Below are 19,979 nucleotides of genomic sequence, written 5' to 3'. Positions count from 1 at the left end.
TATGTTCGTGTATTCATTATTTGTATTACAAAAGTGTTAACGGATTACATTTATATTATTTAGATAGTAAATATAAAAGTGATTCATAATTTTGACCAATGTTGACCTAATAACCGACCAGCTTTGGTCGGTTATTTTCCAGAAATTAAAATATACCGACCAAAGTTGGTCGGTAAATGCTTCCCCTGAATTAACCGACCAACTTTGGTCGGCAATTTTAAATAAAATTTCTTTAAATTTTATAAAATATTTTAAATAATAATATAACTATTAAATTTTAAAAATTGGGTCCACATTACCGACGAAAGTTGGTCGGTAATGTGAAAGTTTCTTTGACTAAGCAAGTCTAACCAGCTCGGTCAATTTGTTGACCAACTTACCGACCAACTTTGGTCGGTATTTTATTTAAATAAATATAAAATACTTTTCTCCCAGTTTCCATCCAACTTTGGTCGCTTTTTTTGACCGACCAATGTTGGTCGAAAAATTTTGGTCGGTATTTACCAAATTTCTAGTAGTGTTGAGCTGGAACTCACAAGAGCCATGTACAACTATGGCACCAACCAATTTTCACCTACACAAATTTTCGTTCTTCTTTTAGCAGATATTTGTTGGGAGTATTTTTCTGCTTTTCCGATTCAATCTTGAAGATCGTAAGTGAAACTATTATTTCCTTTCCAGATGTTCAAACTGTAGAATCCATGATCTGGCAACCTTTTCTTGGAAACAATACAAATTGAACTGAATTCCCCATTCGGGACATAATCAGACTGTTGGAACCGATCCTGCAAGGGTTTTTACCCTCAAATATATATTTCACCTTATAAAGTCTTTGGCTCTAATCCAACTTGTCCACCTTTAGTGACTCTTGGATCATATGTAAAAGAATTTCACCATCTCACGTCCCCGATTTCCGTTTTGAGTCTAGGCAATAAATGTTTACAACACTGTCATTCGCAAAACAATCTTTGTTAAAAACATAAAGAAAAAGAGGCGCCATCAGAATGCAGTAGAGAAAGAACCAAAGAACTCAAACTAAATCTTTAAATTATCTGTTGTCAACAAAGTTGACAAGTAACAAGAAGGGTATTAGCTAAATCACTTCGAAATGACTGACAACCATAGAACGCAGCTCTGCATACTCGAGGGGGCTCTGGTCCACAAGCAAACATGTGCAGTACGTCAACATTTATCTCACCACCAGTTGACAAGGATTGGAAAGGATCACACCACAAAATCAATTTTCCTGCAATCAAAACCACTTGGAAGATTAAATTATCGAAGAGAGACTGAAGCAGTTGCCAACTCAATACCACACAAGTTTCATCTTTCATCAGAATGGCAGAAACCCCCTCCCCCCAAGTACTCTCAGCTAAATTGTTGGAATTGTAAATTTGTAAAGGAACTACAAAAATTTCAAATGACAAGAATAGACGCATAATCTACAAAATTCAGCTTTAGACCCCCTGGGACAAGTACTGGCGACTACAGGTCGCGGCTGGTGTTGGGCAGCACACCAAAGTGAGAAAAGAACACTCCAAAATGTTGAAGAAGAGTACTATAGCGGGTGCAGGCCATAAAAATAAAAGACAGTAATGTACCTTGTGAACAAAAATTTACCCAACTAGTTACGGCTGCTGTTTTGCTTATATGCTTCCATTCTGCTGCATCTGGACGTAAGCTTCTAACTGTCCTGTTGCTGCCATGATAAGCCCTACAGTACAATGACAATTGTAAGGTACTACTTCCACTGCTGGCAATGGTCACAGCATGCCAATAAACAAGTTGCAAAATCTGTACAATCCTGTTCCGAGACTGCACAAGCTAAAAGCAATAGAAGTTTTCTGGCATGCTGTGAGCTTATGCTATTATCCTCAGCTAAAAGCAATGGAAGTTTTCTGTACTATTAATCCAGGTCTCTAGCAGGGTAGAAATATGGAGCAAATAATAATAACAAGCTCAACTGTTAATCTAAGGGAACGCAAGAGCAAACATAGATTTCTTCCAGTGTAAATAACTGCTAAATGACGAACATGCCCATTTAGATAAACATCACATTGATGCCATTATTAGCACGAACAATGATCACAAATTACTGCAAAAAAAAAAAAGTACGGGCAACTGCCAAAATAATGATTTTGCCATCTTAAATAAAAGATTTCATACTGACTCTGCTGCATTAACACAATCCGTTCGCAGAAAATGACTGCAGAAACATTAAAAAGCAACACCACATGCATGCAAATTGCATCAAGTTTATAGGCTATACTATCAGTTTTTATTTTAAAATTTAAAAGAAAAAAGTCAACCATCTAAGTCCTACCTAGAAAAGGAGCTGAAGGTCTCCCTGGCCTTGACTTGTATTCAGGATGAAATTGCACACCAACATAAAATGGGTGACCTGGAAGCTCTAATATCTGCACAAAGAATAAGAGGATGAAAAAATTGAGAAAAATCTACAAGCAATAACAAGAAGAAGAAAAGTAATGAAGAACTTAAAACAATGCGAACCAATAATTACTAGAACATAAAGCTTGTGAAGTTAAGCTTATGGACATAATGGAGTCTAAAACCAAAGGATTATGAAGAATAGTTTTCACCAAGTCAATAGCAATTTAAAGCCTATAGTCCAAAATCAAACCTCCATTCGTTTTCCACTTTCGTCCATTCCCACAAATCTCAGACCAGCTTCTTCCAAAGTCCCTACAACTTCAGGATTGACCTGCAATATGTACCACCATTTTATTCAGTGGGCATGACAGCATACTTCATGCAGCAAGGATCACCATGCAACAAGTGTAAGGCCTATGGTTAACCTCATATCTATGGCGATGCCGTTCATCCACATACTTAGAATTGCTATACCTGTCAAGAGAAAAGATATTGTGCATGTATCAGGAAACACACACTGGAAATTAAGAAAAATCTTTTATTTTTTTTGACAGGTAATAATTTATTAGAAAACCATTGAAGGGACGTGCAACCAATAACCAGAGAGCAAAAACAAAAACAAGCCAGCAGAGATCCCAAAAAAACCCATTTTACATCCTGTATCTAAGCTAATCTTACATAGGTGAAAGAGAACTAGTAATATCTCAATGAAAGCAGATGGGTGAACTATTATGATGGGGCGAATCCCAAACGATACCGACACAAAATCACATCTTATGCTCCTGGTGTAGAGATGCTCCAAAGAAATTGGCAATTCTAGACTAATTATATCCTATAAGTCCACAGAAATCTAATTGATCAAGCATCTGGTCAAGGCACTGTTATGATGAATAAATGATACTAGATAAAGTAGTACTTCATAAATTGAATGTGTCAACATTGATGTGTAGATTCCATACAGTTTTGACGTGATACAATCAGGAGTCTGGAACAACGTTCTCCTAGATCCAAGCCTCATGGTGCTTCCCATATGTGTTTTTGACCCCTGCAAAATAAAAACAGTGATATTAGAAAAGGCATAAAGAGAAACATATTAACGAGACAAATATTTAGTCATCTCTTTGAATTATTAAGAGCTAACTACCTCAGGCATAAATATTACAACAAGCTCCGGTGTCTGGGGATCAAACTCTTCACTGTTTGCTTTTTCCATATGCAACGCCTGCAAAATTGAAAAGAGATACAGGCACATAAAAGAGATGGTTTAAACACAAGATATTCCAATTTGACAGTCTAAAAGAATCAACTTACAGATCTGGCAAACTCAATTACAGAAATCTGCATCCCTAAACAAATCCCGAGATACGGTACATTATTCTCCCTAGCATACCTTGCAGCCAATATCATCCCCTTGACACCACGATCACCAAACCCACCAGGAACCAAGACACATGCTGCACCCTGGAAAAGATTGGTTTCAATCTCAATAGGTTGTAAAATGAGTTATGTACTCTATCAAAGAATGAGTTCTACAGTAACAGCTGAGCCTCTGTGATGAAAGCACCAGCGCGAAAGGGTGCTTAGCAGCATAAGACTCGCCCAAACATTTTTGCAATCTTGAATCTTGATAATCATTACGAGAAAAACATATTCAGGGATAGATGGTTAGCTAGACTGCTAGAAGTCTTACCATAGTGGCATATTCACATGCATGTTGTAAAGAAGATAAACTTTGGGCTTTACCTAAGATGTATGTTGTGAGTTGATGATTGTCCAAAACCATTTAAGGAAACAACAATCCATTTCTCAATCAATGTCGGACACTTAACCCTCCCAACCCCCAACCCCCACCACATACGCCAAGGCTGGACATCTGGAGCGTGGGACAACATAACATGGGGGCCTAACACTAAGTAAACCAAGAACTGGAATACGTTTGACTCTAATACCATATAAAGGAAATGGACTTTGAGCCTCACACCCCAAAAGTTAGCTCATGAAATGAGGATTGTGCAAGACCATATAAGGAGACAACAGTCCATTCCCTCGACTAATGTGGGATAGTTAACACGTCTCAAGTGAGCAATCATGCAGAAATGATATAGAAACTGAAAACCCATAACCACCACATGAAAACTCAACTATGCTAGAAATGATACAACCACAAAAGGAAAGAAAACAGAGAGAGAGAGAGAGAAAGAGAGAGAGAGAGAGAGAGAGAGAGAATGAAAGTACTGCATTGACAGATGACTCATATCTCAAGATGAGAAAAATAATAATATGCCATGTTAAGAAGTCATCATTGAAGACTAATAAACTTTCCCTTCAACTAGAAAAGGCAGTCTTAGTAATTCATGTCTAAGAATGAACTGACATTAAAGGAGCGAACAAGAATGATGGATGACACAATATTATTACTAGACAAGGATCAACTTTTACCCTTAGAGTCTCCCACGCTGTTGCATAAGCTTCTGGGGCCTGACAGAAAAACGATAAGATAGTTGCAATCAGAAGCTCATAACAGCACCTAACCAAAAACAGAGAGAAATATAAGTACCGATTGAGCACTATCATCTTCAAGATCTGATGCTGCAATCCAGTCAATGGATGGCTTATATGAACATGCAATACATGCATGCAAAAGGGCCTAAAATATGAAGAAAAAAATTATAAAACAGACTAGTCAACACCATAGCATATATAAACATTCGATAAATGCATCCAGGAGGGCCCATAAATATGGGAAAGAAACAAGTGAAGATAAGGAATTAACAGTTTAACGCTTATAAGAATGTTCAGATTTCAAAACTAGAAAGCAGGACAATGGGAAAAGCTGCTTTAAGAAAAAAGGCAATGCTAAATTTGACTATGGTCAAACGGAAAAAACACATCCCAAATACAAAATGTAAGCTTAATAAAGACGGTGCATGTTTTTGTAGTTTCATATTGTTACCTTCACTACAGATAAGTAAGAGTCTGTTAATCCAACATACTTCCCAACCATCGCAATTCTAACCTGCGGAAAAAGGTAGTTTTCAATTACAATGTATATATTTGTTAAAAGTATACCTACATTGTGTAAATCCTACTAACAGTTTTGGTAAGGTTGTCGAAGGTCTCAGCTCTTCTCGTCCACTCCCGTAAATCAACAGGTTTTGCGACACTGACACGGAGAAACACTAATCTCAGAGGACACATCAAGCAACTTGCTCTAACTTGCTCATTGTATATGTCAGATATCAGCTACTAGAAACTAAACCTAAATAGCAAAATTACTGCTAGAAAATCATAAAAGAGAGAGAACTGCATATCGAATTCATCCAAGTTGAGAAACATTTTTTCATTTCAGTAGAATAGTGAGGAAATATGAGATGGGAAGAGGACGGTCACATTCTAAATCTAAATTACTGTTTATATTACAGAAAGGAGGTAAGTTATTACCTCAGCAAATCCAATTGCTTTAGAACGGCATCATGTGCATTTTGGTTCTGTGACATATATGTAACTTTAGCACCAACATTTTTATATAACATATGTCAAAGGACAAAAGGTAGCAGTTGGTAGACCCACCCGAAGCAGGAGCGGAATATGCCAAATGTTTGGAACATCATGGATATTTAGGATGTTAGCAACCTGTAGGGAAGCAGATCAAAACGGAAGAAATGAAGAGGAACTCCCAATTCTAGACGCAAAATCACAAAACTTCTCACCGATGCTCTGATACCATGTAAGAAAGCACGGGAAAAAATATATTATTGATTAAAAATGACAATGATACAATGAGCCCTATATATACAATACATGTCCTACTCCTAATACATATGGGATTAGGGTTATTTACTACTATTTATACAATGAAACTAACACTCCCCCTCAAAGCTGGTGCATATAAATCATATGTACCGAGCTTGTTACATATATAACTAATACGAGGACCAGTGAGGGACTTGGTGAAAATATCAGCAAGCTGATCATTCGACTTCACAAATTTTGTAGCAATATCTCCCGAGAGTATCTTTTCTCTAACAAAGTGACAGTCAATCTCGATGTGTTTAGTTCTCTCATGGAACACTGGATTTGACGCAATATGAAGAGCAGCTTGATTATCACACACAAGTCTCATCTGACTAATCTCACCAAATTTCAACTCCTTGAGCAACTGTTTGATCCAAATTAGCTCACATGTGGCCATAGCCATTGCTCGATATTCTGCTTCTGCACTAGACCGAGCAACCACATTCTGTTTCTTGCTCTTCCAGAACACCAAATTTCCTCCCACTAAGACATAATATCCGGACGTAGAACGTCTATCAGAAGGTGATCCTGCCCAATCAGCATCTGAGTATCCAACGATCTGCTCATGGCCTCGATCTTCAAACAATAAGCTCTGGAGCTGATTTTATATACCGAAGAATGCGGACAACTGCATCCCAATGACTATCACAGGGAGAATCCATAAACTGACTCACAACACTCGCAGGAAAGGAAATGTTAGGTCCAGTCACTGTGAGGTAATTTAATTTACCAACCAACCGCCTATATCTTGCAGGATCGCCAAGAGGCTCCCCCTGTCCTGCAGAAGTTTAGAATTCAGATCCATCAGAGTGTTAACAAGTCTACAACCTGTCATTCCTGTCTCTTCAAGAATATCTAAGGCATACTTCCGTTGTGAGATCACAATACTTGAGTTAGACTGAGCGACCTCAATACCCATAAAATACTTTAATCTGCCCAGTTTGAAAGTGCTGAAAGAGATGTTGCTTCAACTTACTAATATCATCCTAATCATTGCCGGTAATAACAATATCATCAACATAAACGACCAGATAAATACAGAGATTTGAAGCAGAATGTCGATAAAAAACAGAGTGATCAGCTTCACTACGAGTCATGCCAAACTACTGAATAATTGTGTTGAACTTACCAAACCAGGCTCAAGGAGACTGCTTTAGACCATAGAGGGACCGGCACAACCGACATACAAGGCCACTAGACTCCCCCTGAGCAACAAAACCAGGTGGTTGCTCCATATAAACCTCATCCTCAAGGTCACCGTGAAGAAAAGCAATCTTAATGTCCAACTGATAGAGAGACCAATGGCGAACAACAGCCATGGATAGAAAAAGGCGGACTGATGCAATTTTAGCCACGGGTGAGAAAGTATCACTGTAATCGAGTCCAAATATCTGAGTATATCATTTGGCAACAAGACGAGCCTTAAGTCGATCAACCTGGCCATCTGGACCAACTTTGACTAAATACACCCAACGACAACCAATAGTCGATTTACCTGAAGGAAGAGGAACAAGCTCCCAAATACCACTCGTATATAAAGCAGACATCTCGTCAATCATAGCCTGTCGCCATCCGGTATGAGACAGTGCTTCACCTGTAGACTTAAGGATGGAAACAGAGGACAAAGATGACACAAATGCACAATGGGATGATGAGAGACGATGGTAACTTAAACCGATATAATGAGGATTAGGATTAAGTGTGGACCGTATACCTTTTCGTAGTGCAATCGGTTGATTAAGAGGAGACAAGTCCACAGTATTAGTAGGGTCAGGTGCAGGACGTGAATCAGCTGGTCATGATGTTGGGGGCGGACGACGATGATAAGTCAGGAGTGGTGGAGTTGTAGAAGGTTGAACTGGACTAGGTGGTGGCACTGGAGCTATAGTTGGTGGAACTGGACTAGGTAGTGGCACTGGAGCTATAGTTGGTGGAACTGGACTAGGTGGTGGCACTAGACTCGGTGGTGACACTGGAGTTATAGGTGGTGGAGCTGTAACTGGAACTGTAGGCGGTGGAGCTATGGAGGAAGATGAATGGGAGATAGGGACTGAATCTCCAAAAGAAGGAACAGGTAGCACCTCAGAAATATCTAAGTGATTAACTGGACCTGTGAAGTATGATTGGGTTTCAAAGAAGGTAACATCAACAGACATAAGAAATCGCTGAAGGTCAGGAGAATAACATCGATATCCCTTTTGCGTTCTCGAGTAACCCAGAAATATGCACTTAAGAGCACGAGGAGCTAACTTATCTTTTCCTGGAGTAAGGTCATGAACAAAGCACGTACTCCCAAAGACACGGGGTGGAAGAGAGAACAAAGGTAAGTGGGGAAACAGGACAGAGAATGGAACTTGATTTTGGATAGCTGAAGATGACATACGATTAATAAGATAACAAGATGTAAGAACTGCATCCCCCCAAAAACGCAGCGGAACATGAGATTGTATGAGCAGGGTACGAGCAGTTTAAATAAGATGTCTATTCTTTCTTTCAGCTACCCCATTTTGTTGGGATGTGTACGGACAAGATGTTTGATGAATAATCCCATGGGAGTTCATAAACTGCTGAAATGGGGAAGACAAATACTCTAGGGCATTATCACTACGAAATATACGGATAGAAACCCCAAATTGATTTTGAATTTCAGCATGGAAGGTCTGGAAAATAGAAAACAACTCAGATCGATTTTTCATCAAAAATATCCAAGTGCACCTGGAATAATCATCAATGAAACTAACAAAGTAGTGGAATCCTAAGGTAGAACTAACCCGACTAGGACCCCAAACATCTGAATGGACTAAAGTAAAAGGTGACTCTGCTCGATTGTCAAGACGCCGCGGAAATGGGAGCGGGTATGCTTACCGAGCTGACACGACTCACACTCTAGAGTGGACTAGTGAGACAAGCCAGGTACCATTTTCTGAAGTTTTGACAAACTGGGATGTCCTAACCGTTTATGTAATAAATTTGGTGAATCAGTAACGGGAGAAGTTATTGGAGGAAGACAAGATGCGAGTCCATGTGATTTTGCAAGGATAAGGTAATAAAGTCCATCTGATTCACGTCCGGTACCAATGATCCGCCCTGTAATGCGTTCCTGTATAAAAACAAGGTCATCAAGAAATAAAACAGCAGATTTAAGTGATTTGGCTAAGCGACTAACGGCTATGAGATTAAAAGGACTACCAGGAACATAAAGAACTGAGTCTAAAGATAAGGAAGGAAGTGGACTTGCTTGACCTATTGCAGTTGCAATGGCTTGAGACCCATTGGCCATTGTGACTGTTGGAAGAGATTGAGAATATGAGATACTAGTGAAAAGAGATTTGTTACCAGAAATATGATCAGATGCACCTGAATCAATTACCCAAGACTCAGAAGGTGAAGATTGGGAGACACCAATCATGATACTATTTGTTGGAACAACGGAGGTTAATCCTGAAGATGTCTGTTTACGTGCTTTGTACTGAAGGAACTCAATATAATCCGGTAAAGAAACCATCTGGATTGGATTTATTGCATTTAATCCAACGGATTGTGAGTTAAAGGCTTCAGATACGAATTCCATTATAATATCGTGCCGGAAAAAGTAGAAATTGTTGGGGATCACTGTTCACGCCGGAAAAATCACTGTAGCTCGCCGGAAAATTCCAAAGTTGTCGGAATCTGTCGAAAATAGTATTAATGGACTCGGAATTGCAAGGAGATGAAGCTGTCCTGAAGAAATTTTTTCAAAATCTGACCGGAAGGGGTCACACGCGCCGGCGCGTGTGACATCTGACCGGAAGGGGTCACACGCGCCGGCGCGTGTGACATCTGACCGGAAGGGGTCATACGCGCCGGCACGTGTGACAGACACGCAGCCGGAAACAGTTCTCCGACGGGCGCGTGACAGCTCGTGGCTAACTATTTTCTGGTGATTTTTTCTCGGGTTTGGTCGGATCTCTCTTGGGAACCTTGTGGTGGTGTTGGATTTTGCACAACACTGATAATTAGTGACTTTGACGCAATTAGTCACTTAGGTCACCGGAAAATTGCACGGTGACTGAGTTCTTTCTTCCCGGATATCGCTGGAATGACGCACAAAGATCTCTTCTCACCGATGCTCTGATACCATGTAAGAAAGCACGGGAAAAAATATATTATTGATTAAAAATGACAATGATACAATGAGCCCTATATATACAATACATGTCCTACTCCTAATACATATGGGATTAGGGTTATTTACTACTATTTATACAATAAAACTAACACTTACAGGAACGTGACAAAACTGAGAAAGCTTCTGTTTTGTATTCTCCAGTAAAGGCTGCAAGAGAGTTGAAATATTTCAACAATATCAGCAGAATGTAGTAGTAGAGAAACCAAAATCCTAAAATTTTAAGGTTTAAAACAGTTCCAAAATTTTCTCCTCTTAAGTAATTTTTCATGTCTCTAGGTAACAATAAGGGTTTACCACATAAAGAGAGATAAAGTAGTTAAAAGATAGGTTCCAACTCTTAGGATGCCACACAAAGCTGGAATGAAGTTCACATCTCGTTATTTGACAACTTTGGAGAACAAGCCAAAAGAAGGGGAAGGAAAGACCATAACAGAGGGGCTACTGTGAGATCTTTACATCTCCAAGCTCACGCTAGGACTAGGCTATTGCAAAATTATAATGGAAGTCCCAGCATAAACAAACCGACTCACATCTTATACAAAATATAAAATGCAGGAATTTATATCAATGGGGAAAACAACATACCTGAGCAGACCGGCATGCCAAAAAATGGGGAGTCAAACCTAATGCTCTTAGCTCCCGCACACTATGTTGCGTAGGCTTTGTTTTCTGCAGACACATGGAGAACGCAATGACGGATATATGGAAAGAAAAAACATGAAAAGAAAATTCACATTGTTCAAACATAAACATTTTATGGACTATTACTTGCTCACCGACAACACCTAGTACAGGTATAAGACTGACATGAATAAGGCAAAAGTTGTCTTGCCCTGTTGAGAAAAATAAAAAGGTTACAAAAGGAGATTAGAGTAAGGGAAGCTAATGATTACATTAGTACACATCATAAGAGGGCATTCCTTATAGAGAATAACAAGCCAATGACTTTTCCATATCCATCATAATGCAAAATCCTACTTACCAACTGAGAAATACAATTGCCGTAAAGCCTCAATGAAGGGCATCGATTCAATATCACCTAAAAACAATTATGAAAGAGGTTACTAGAGAAGAGATGCTAGATGCACAGGTAGCTTAGATGCACCAGAAGGGCAGGAAGGCTAGGGCTTTTAGTAGATTAGATGCACCAGTGTTCTAGAAGCACTTACCTACAGTCCCCCCCAATTCAATGACACAAACATCTGCAGGTCCATCTTTCCCATCCACAGGGGTCAGAGATACCGACTCAATCCAATCCTTAATAGCATCAGTAATGTGGGGAACCACCTACACATAGAGAGAGAGAGAGAAATTCCTCTGAGTATATAGGTTTCTTTTCAGTGACGCACCATATATGATATCAGATGAAAGCATAATCACCTGAACAGTTTTTCCAAGATAATCACCTTTCCTTTCCTTCTCCAGAACAGACTGGTAACCCACCCAAAAAGGAAAAAAAACTGTCAAACAGATCTCATTCCTGAGCAGTCGATAGGCACATATCTACATGTATATGTTTATTTATAAGAACCTGATATATCTTTCCAGTGGTAATGTTGTTGTCCCTTGTCAATGTCACATCCAAAAAACGTTCATAATTTCCCAAATCCAGATCGACCTGTTGAAGCACATTATTATTGTAATGAATAAGAGTAATCTTTGATGCTTCAGAGGAAGACCAGAATCTATTGTATGTTAATACAGTACCAATTTTCTGGTAGAAGACATTTTTGTCACAAAAGCTTAAGATTTTAAAAGAGAATAAGTAACATTAGATATCTATGATAACCTGATTTTGTACCATAGAACAGTCCACGCCTAAGATTGTGAACTCTATCTTGTGAATAAGGTACATATGCAAAGGTTAGGTTTTTTCATAAAAGAACAGTGAGTGTGTATCAGTATGCACATTATTTTTATTTTGATATGATAGACTCCACCTTAACCCCCCACCACCCAGGAGTCGAACACCGGCCATTTCCCACTTTATTCCGTTGGTCACTCAGACCTCCAACCTAATGAAGGATCTTTATAAGCTATCTCTCTCTTATTATTTGAAGTTTATCATTATGTAAGTGTGTCTTATACGGGCGGAAGCTTCTTGAGAGGATTCTCAGCTCCGATCGGGGTGTTAAGTGGCCAAAGAGTCTCTCATTTGATCTTTGCGGATGACACCCTGGTTTTCTGTGATGCTGATATGGATCAGTTGACCTACCTGAAGCAGATCCTGCAGTGGTTTCAGATAGTATCAGGACTCAAAATCAACCTCGGCAAATGTGAGATTTTCCCGGTGGGTGAGGTTGCTAACATTGATGCTTTGTCTTATGTTCTCAGAAGTAAGGTGGGCTCCCTTCTCACTACTTACCTGGGTTTCCCATTGGGCGCTTCGCATAAGGATACTACGGTTTGGAATCCAGTGATCGAAAGGGTTGAAAAAAGATTAGCAGGCTGGCAGAAACGGTACTTGTCAAAAGGCGGTAAGGAAGTGCTTATTAAAAGCACTTTATCGAGTATGCCCACCTATTACTTGTTGCTGTTGCAAGCTCCTGTGAGCATCACAGAAAAATTGGAGCGGCTTCAAAAGAATTTTCTTTGGTATGCAGCGAATGGAACTAGAAAGTTTCATCTAGTGAATTGGCAGACAGTCACTTCCCTAAAGAAGTGGGGTGGACTTGGAGTAAAAGATCTTAGGGTATTCAACAGAGCTTTGTTGGGGAAGTGGCTGTGGAGATTCGGGGTAGAAGAGCATGCTCTATGGAGGGGGGTCATTGTAGAAAAGTACGATTCCACGGGAGAGGGTTAGAGGACCAAGGCAATCACAGCATCTTTCGGGTGTGGCATGTGGAGGAGCATCATGAAGAATTGGGAAGCCTTCAGTGGCAACATCACTTACAGGGTGGGAGATGGAAGGAGAATCAACTTTTGGAATCATAGGTGGTGTGGAGAGGATACTCTGAGGGTCTCCTTCCCCCACGTCTTCAGAGTTTCAAACCAGAAGGAATTGATGGTCCAACAGATTCGTAAGGAGCATGAAGGGGGGGGGGGGTAGTATGGGACCTCTCCTTAGAAGGAACATGCAAGATTGGGAGATTGCGGAGCTCCAAGATTTGTTGACTTATGGGCAAGACAGGCCCCATCCATCTTGTGATTCTTGGAGATGGGTTTGCGTGGCGATGGTTTGTTCACCGTAAAGTCCTTTTACCAGAGTATGTTGGTGAGAGAGAAGGCCATTTTTCCATACTCCTCGATCTGGATTCCTAAGGCACCCACGAAGCTTTTTTGCATGGCTAGCGGCAAGGGGAGTGATTTTGACTGCTGAAAATTTGCGAAAGAGAGGAATTACACTCTTTAGTTGGTGCTACATGTGTAAAAGCTCAGGGAAAGAGATTGATCATTTTTTGTTGCATTGCCCTGTGTCCTCGGCTTTGTGGAGGGCAATCCTGAATCTTTTTGGTGTTCAATGGGTGATACCAAGCACTGTAAAGAAAATGTTATATAGCTGGGCCGATTTCCGTAGAAGAAGAAAGCAAAAGGCGTGGAAGCTCGTCCCATTCAGTGTTAAAAATAGCATGAAGCGAGGAAAAGCGACAACCCCCATTTCACGAGAAGCGAAGCGCCCGCTTTTTTTAAGTGAAGCGGAATTTAAAAAAAAATAATAATAATTGGGCAGAAACTGGGCAAAAAATTTTTCAAGCCATCATTTCAACACTTTTGGACGTTTAGAAAGAAAAAGAAGAATGAAAATAAACTGGAAAACATACCTATTGAAACTAAGTTGTTGTATTGTTGAAGTCTTGAAGAAGAAGAAGAAGAACCACCCTAGTTTGCTTGAACAAATCGCTGCTTGAAGTGAGGAAGAAATCGCTAGTTTGAAGAACCCTAGTTTGCTACTAAAGAAGTCGAAGAAGTGCTAAAATAGAAACAGCGATTTGGGTCTTTTAATTGAAAAAAGACTTTGGATCTTTTAATTGAAAAATCGTCCGCTTCGATCGCTTCTGGGCGCTTCACCGCTTCTCTCAAGCGGTCGCTCATGCATACCTGAGCCGCTTTTAACACTGGTAGCGATACCCCTCCCGCTCCGCTTCGCTTCTCGCTTAAAGCGAGGAAGCGCCCGCTTTTTTTAACACTGGCCCTGTTAGCTCTCATGTGGATAGTTTGGGGGAAGAGAAATAGGAAAGCTTTTGATGGGATTGAGTCTCCTTTTCCACATCTAAAGAATAGTCTTTTATCTTTGATCGCTTTTTGGTGCACTCATATAACCCCTACTTGTATAGAAGATTGGGCGTCTTTTGTAGAGAATCATGTTGTGATGTAAATTCTCTACTTTTTGGTATACTTCCTGTATATATCAAAAAACAAGTGTGTCTTATACTTACCACTTTCAGGCTAGTAGATCTTTAAGATATCAGCTATCCTTGATGTAGTGGAAACAATTTACTTATATGTGGAACAAGTTGGTTCTACAAGTTTTAATTGTATGAGGACTCATCAAATTAGAGAATGTTAACCATCGCGTACTGGCTCTCCTGCATGATGCAGGCCATATAAGGTAAAACATATCAAAAGTAAAGCATACAATATAAATATCCAACAAAATTAATTTTCAGTATGCCAAATAATTATTTGAAGATCATCACAACAGAGTCAAATTTAAGAAAGACAATTGAAAAAAAAAATTCTAAGTAAACATGGAGAAGGAAGGGAAGACCTCTCCACCATCATCAAGCACAAAAACCTCCCCATGCTCAAAAGGGGACATGGTGCCAGCATCAGTGTTCAAATATGGATCTGCAAAGATGAAAATGTCATAGTGTACTTGAGAGAGACAAAAGTTCTCAATTCAAGATCCATCAGCAGAACAACAGAACTAAGAAAACGCATGAATAATCATACTGGCATTCAAGCATCACACATCAAATGAAGATTCAGAGGTAAAAGCAAATGATAAACAAGACAAGAAGTCTATTCAACTTTCCAATTTGATTTCCAACAGAGAACATACACTTTGTGTGCAAGATGCAATACAGCTGACTTTTTTCTATCATTTGTAAAATTTTAATGCTAAATACCTATGCATATGAACACAATGTGGATATTGAGTACTGAAGCATTCACAAACTCCATAACAAGAGTTAATTCTTCACCGGCCAAAGATCAAATCAGCTAAGCAGGAAAGTCAAAACGGGGAAACTAATGGTGGATTTTGCATGACGAAGAATGTTTCCCGTGAATACATTTATCTGGATGAAATTAGTTTCCCATGTTCAGTTACCCTGAGTTGAGGAAAATATTGTTCCAATAATAAGATTTCTAAACAAAAGAGAGAAATGCTTCTTTCATTTTCTTTTCCAAATATCCCAATTTCTACTCCATGTCACTTGCTTCAATCAACACTCAAAAGTGTGGTATGACAGAAAATGTTTTCGAGGAAAATAATTTCCTCAATAAAACATTTTCCAGCGTTTGGATACCTTGAATTGTGACAAATATTGCAGCCAAGAAACTATTTTCCACAAAAAAAGGGAGAAAAATGACTTCCCTCTTTATGGGCAGCATCATTTTCCTTTACTCTTACTCCATATCAGTTTAATCAACAGATAAATTGTTGTCAACAATTTATGATAAAAAATTATGTCAAAATTCTATCCTCATAGTTTATCCTATACTTGTAGGATTATCCTATACTGCCTTTGTGAGAAAAAAAAAAAGGGTTCCTACCATCTTTTTGGATCCTATATCTGAATCAAGTTCAAATTTTGATTATTCTATTGGAATTGATAAAACTAGTTCATAGAGATATTCAGTATAAATACCACGTTCCAAAGCAAAAACCTCTTAATAAAAAAGAAAAATCAATGAATCAAATTTAAGTTCTTTTTTAGGCCAAATTATCAATTAGAAGAACTAGCTTGTATGAATCGTTATTTGTTTGATTCCAGTAATGGATATTGGTAGTCCTTTCAGTATCATAATGATACATATTTATCCATGAACTAAAGCGAAACTAAAACAGAAAACAAAACAGTTGAAGAGCAAAAGTGGCTAAACAAAAAGGAAAACAGGGCCATATGCCTAGACTTTGTTGAGGCAAAAAAGGATAGGAAAACAAACCAATTTTGATAGAGGTAACACGAAGGCCACATGCTTTAAGGACAACGCCGATGCTACTTGCTGTAACGCCCTTGCCAAGACCACTCACTACACCGCCAGTTACCAAAACGTACTTCATTATGTGGTCTTCTTCTTGGTTACTTTGTTGTATTAGGGTTTCGGCGGAGGTATTGTTCGGAAAACGGAGGGGTTTACAGTTACACACAGAACTCACAGGAACCGTAGGCCAACTGTTTGAGAAAATGTCGGAGGGGAAGGAGTAAAAAGGCGCATCTCGTAGGTATTGACTCTTTGATAGAAGCAGACAATGGAACCTTTAGCCTGCAGTCAAGTCGCTTTCTTCTTTTCATTTAGGAAAGGGTCAAATATATCACTCTTATTTTCTGATATTATTATCTATACTATATTATATTATATATTTCATTATATTATTCGGTCAAATTTACCTTTACATTATACTTTATCTGAATTATGCGATCATAAAAACTTCTTCTAAGTAAACGCATAACATAAAATATTATATATATATATATATATATATATATATATATATATATATATATAACGAATATAGTTATTTTTGGCCATCGATTTATTACATATAAAAAAATCACGGCAAATGAAATCATCTGATACCTTTTTGTACTTCTATAATGATAGAGTTCTCTCGTCCTCTCTATTGGAAAGAGAAATTGTAGTTTATAATTTTTGGCGTTTTAAGAGACTATCTAAAGTTCTATATTTCTAATATTTTAGTCAAAACTTTATAAAATTTAGGTAATATTTCTTGCACGTAATAACAAAGGAAACGCTAAAGGTATTAAAAAACTATTACAACTTTAATTAATTATTAAAAGTGAAATATATTACTCCACTTTGTATATGCAAAATAACAACTAACAACCATAATATCCAATTGTTATTCTACATGTATGAGAAGTAGATAGCTTTGCATTTGTATTCCACATGTATGAGAAGTAGATCATCTTGCGTTTCATATTTCTTTTCTCGTATGCTTCTCCTTTTTTTTCTTCTTCAAAGAGAAGAAAATAAGCACGGCCTGCTGGTGCTAAAAATCAGAATGAGCAGCTCTATAGAAGGCAATTAACCCGGTAATCACTAAGTATATAGATACAATACTCGTACATAAACATATCAGAAATCCACAAATACCATAATATGCAGTACAACTATCTATTGTTTCTGCAAATGTTCAAAGTAGTTACCCTAAAAGAATGTGATAAACTCCTCCATGGCCACGCAAATGAGATTTCTATTGTATATCACTGTATCATGCATTGGACGGTGTTAGAATTCTACCATATCTTGGAACAGGAATATAGAATTAATTTTCAAGAACCAATATATATACATTCCCAACAAAAATACATCAGTATAGTTCAGACATAGAAATATAGTCGTATGAGGACTTGAACTTGATGAAGCTTTTGCATGTTATTTCTTTCTTTGAGCATCCTTCCTCATTATTTCTCTAAATGAAGGCTTCAAAATAAATAATGTCTCAACAACACACCATATCATGAATTAAGAAGAAAACAATAACTACTCGAGAGAAGAACAATTGATTATATCCGAGGGGTATTAATAGTAAACTTTGCTCAACTTTAATTACGTACTAAGTAAACACAGAGTTTCTCTCTCTACAATGAATTCCCAATGCTTTGAAGCATCAAACATAATTCCTCCTCCTCGAAAAGCACCTGATATCAAGCATAGAAATTCCATAAAGTGTGGCGTAGAAGACAAAGTGTCCTTCAAGGATAAGCTAGTATCCTTAAACCCAATGAACTTAACAAATTCCTTAACCCTATCCCAAAACCCAATGGAAGAAAACTACTCAGAAGATGGAATACAAGAACATTTAATGGAGCTCAACATACGGGGAACTAAAGCGATATCCCTAACCAAGGAAGACAAGCAGAGAATTTATGAACCATGGAAGTTCTCAATCATAGTTAAACTATTTGGAAAACGTATTATGCATCATTATCTAAAAAAGAAGATACAAGAATTCTAGAGTCCCTCGAAGCCTTTCCCACTAATTGATCTAGGAGAGGATTACTACATCATCAAATTTACCAAGAAAGAAAATATGGAGAAGGCCCTCCACCAGGAGACATGGTTTATCAATGGTCACTACTTATCAATCACAAAATGAAAACCAAATTTTGTAGCAAACAAGGAGAAATTGACAGCCTCAGCAGTATGGATTAGATTACCGCAATTGTCAACAGAATTTTACGACGGAAAAATTCTTGAAAATTTTGGGAATGCCATAGGACGTCTATTAAAAATCGATGTTTGCACATCAACCACAGTAAGAGGTCGATATGTTAGGCTTTGTGTCGAGTTACCGTTGGAATTCCCTGTCCAACCTTTCATCTACATAGGTCACCACAAACAATACATACACTACGAGGGTGAAAACTTCCTGTGCAAAAATTGTGAAAGGTTGGGCCACACCTAAACCCAGTGTAAATATGTTCAGAAGGAAGATCTGGATAAAATATCCCCAAAAAAAAAATCAATCAACCAAAAATCTAGAAGACGCCGAAGGGGAGTGGAAGACAGCGTCCTTCAACAAAGAGAAGAAGCATAATACAAAGGGTAATCCGAAAAACTCCTCAAAAATACTGAAAAGTCACAACAACCCAGGTATCACGGTTAAATTATTCAATCCAAACACTGGTAAGTACCTGGATACTCAAGTCTTGCAATACAAATCAAAAAATTCTATTAAAATGCAAGAAAATTACATTGGAAAGGCTACTACTAATCTGCCCATGGAGAATACAACTATCCTAACACAAAACAACTTTTCTCTCTTAGAAAATGAGCAAATGGTTTTGTGTGAAACCACCGAAATTACTAATGAAAATAAAACAAATAAAAAAGATTATTTAGATAGTTATGAACACTTGGATGTGTCTATGGATAGCATGAACACGCTGGACTTAGACGTGTATTTAGCAAACTCTACAATTATCACTGCCATGCACGACTGTCACGCCCCGAACCATGGCCTGGGCGTAACACGGCACTCGGTGCCTGACTACATGTGACCAAGTGAACCAACTGTGTGGCTGGATCAACATGTGGTATAACTGTAAGCTAGATGTAAATATATAACATGATGATCTACTAAAGAGTCTGACTGAAATATCATAGATGCGGAAAATACTGAAAGGTCTGCAATTATAAACGAGTAGCCGACAAGGCTAACACATAAAAGCCTGTTAATATCTGACTGGCTGGGTTATGGTCTACGAAGCCTCTAAAGAATACTGAAAATGCTAACTGTTTACCGGGACAAGGTCCCCGGTATACCTTATTAACTGAAATACTATAATAACTGAAAAAGGGAGGGATAATGCCCCGAAAGACTGTGGCTCACAATAGCTGATATGAGATGTCCTAGCAAGCAGAATCGTCAACCTGTAAATCATTACCTGCATCACGATATGCAGGCCCCGGGCAAAAAGGGACGTCAATA

At 38.4% G+C, this 19,979-nt stretch overlaps 1 protein-coding gene across 1 annotated transcript; it reads right to left on the bottom strand.

The window, feature by feature from the left end:
- Positions 1–882: 882 nt before the first annotated feature.
- LOC107784950 (uncharacterized) lies at positions 883–16,805 on the bottom strand. Its single transcript, XM_075243819.1, has 23 exons — positions 16,466–16,805; positions 15,063–15,142; positions 11,886–11,972; positions 11,735–11,785; positions 11,524–11,641; positions 11,337–11,393; positions 11,123–11,187; positions 10,940–11,023; positions 10,451–10,501; positions 5,962–6,024; positions 5,833–5,879; positions 5,485–5,554; positions 5,345–5,407; positions 4,949–5,038; positions 4,831–4,869; positions 3,703–3,852; positions 3,536–3,613; positions 3,351–3,436; positions 2,817–2,865; positions 2,642–2,722; positions 2,324–2,417; positions 1,602–1,714; positions 883–1,246 (listed from the first exon to the last, which is right to left on the bottom strand). The coding sequence occupies exons 1-22, from the start codon at positions 16,581–16,583 to the stop codon at positions 1,647–1,649; spliced, it is 1,689 nt and encodes a 562-aa protein (XP_075099920.1). The 5' UTR covers positions 16,584–16,805; the 3' UTR covers positions 883–1,246; positions 1,602–1,646.
- Between the last annotated feature and the right edge of the window lie 3,174 nt (positions 16,806–19,979).

This window comes from Nicotiana tabacum, chromosome 22, assembly GCF_000715075.1.
Source record: "Nicotiana tabacum cultivar K326 chromosome 22, ASM71507v2, whole genome shotgun sequence".
Taxonomy (NCBI): Eukaryota; Viridiplantae; Streptophyta; class Magnoliopsida; order Solanales; family Solanaceae; genus Nicotiana; species Nicotiana tabacum.
The sequence above is the reverse complement of the archived record's forward strand: the minus strand, read 5'-3'. Positions and strand labels throughout refer to the sequence as shown.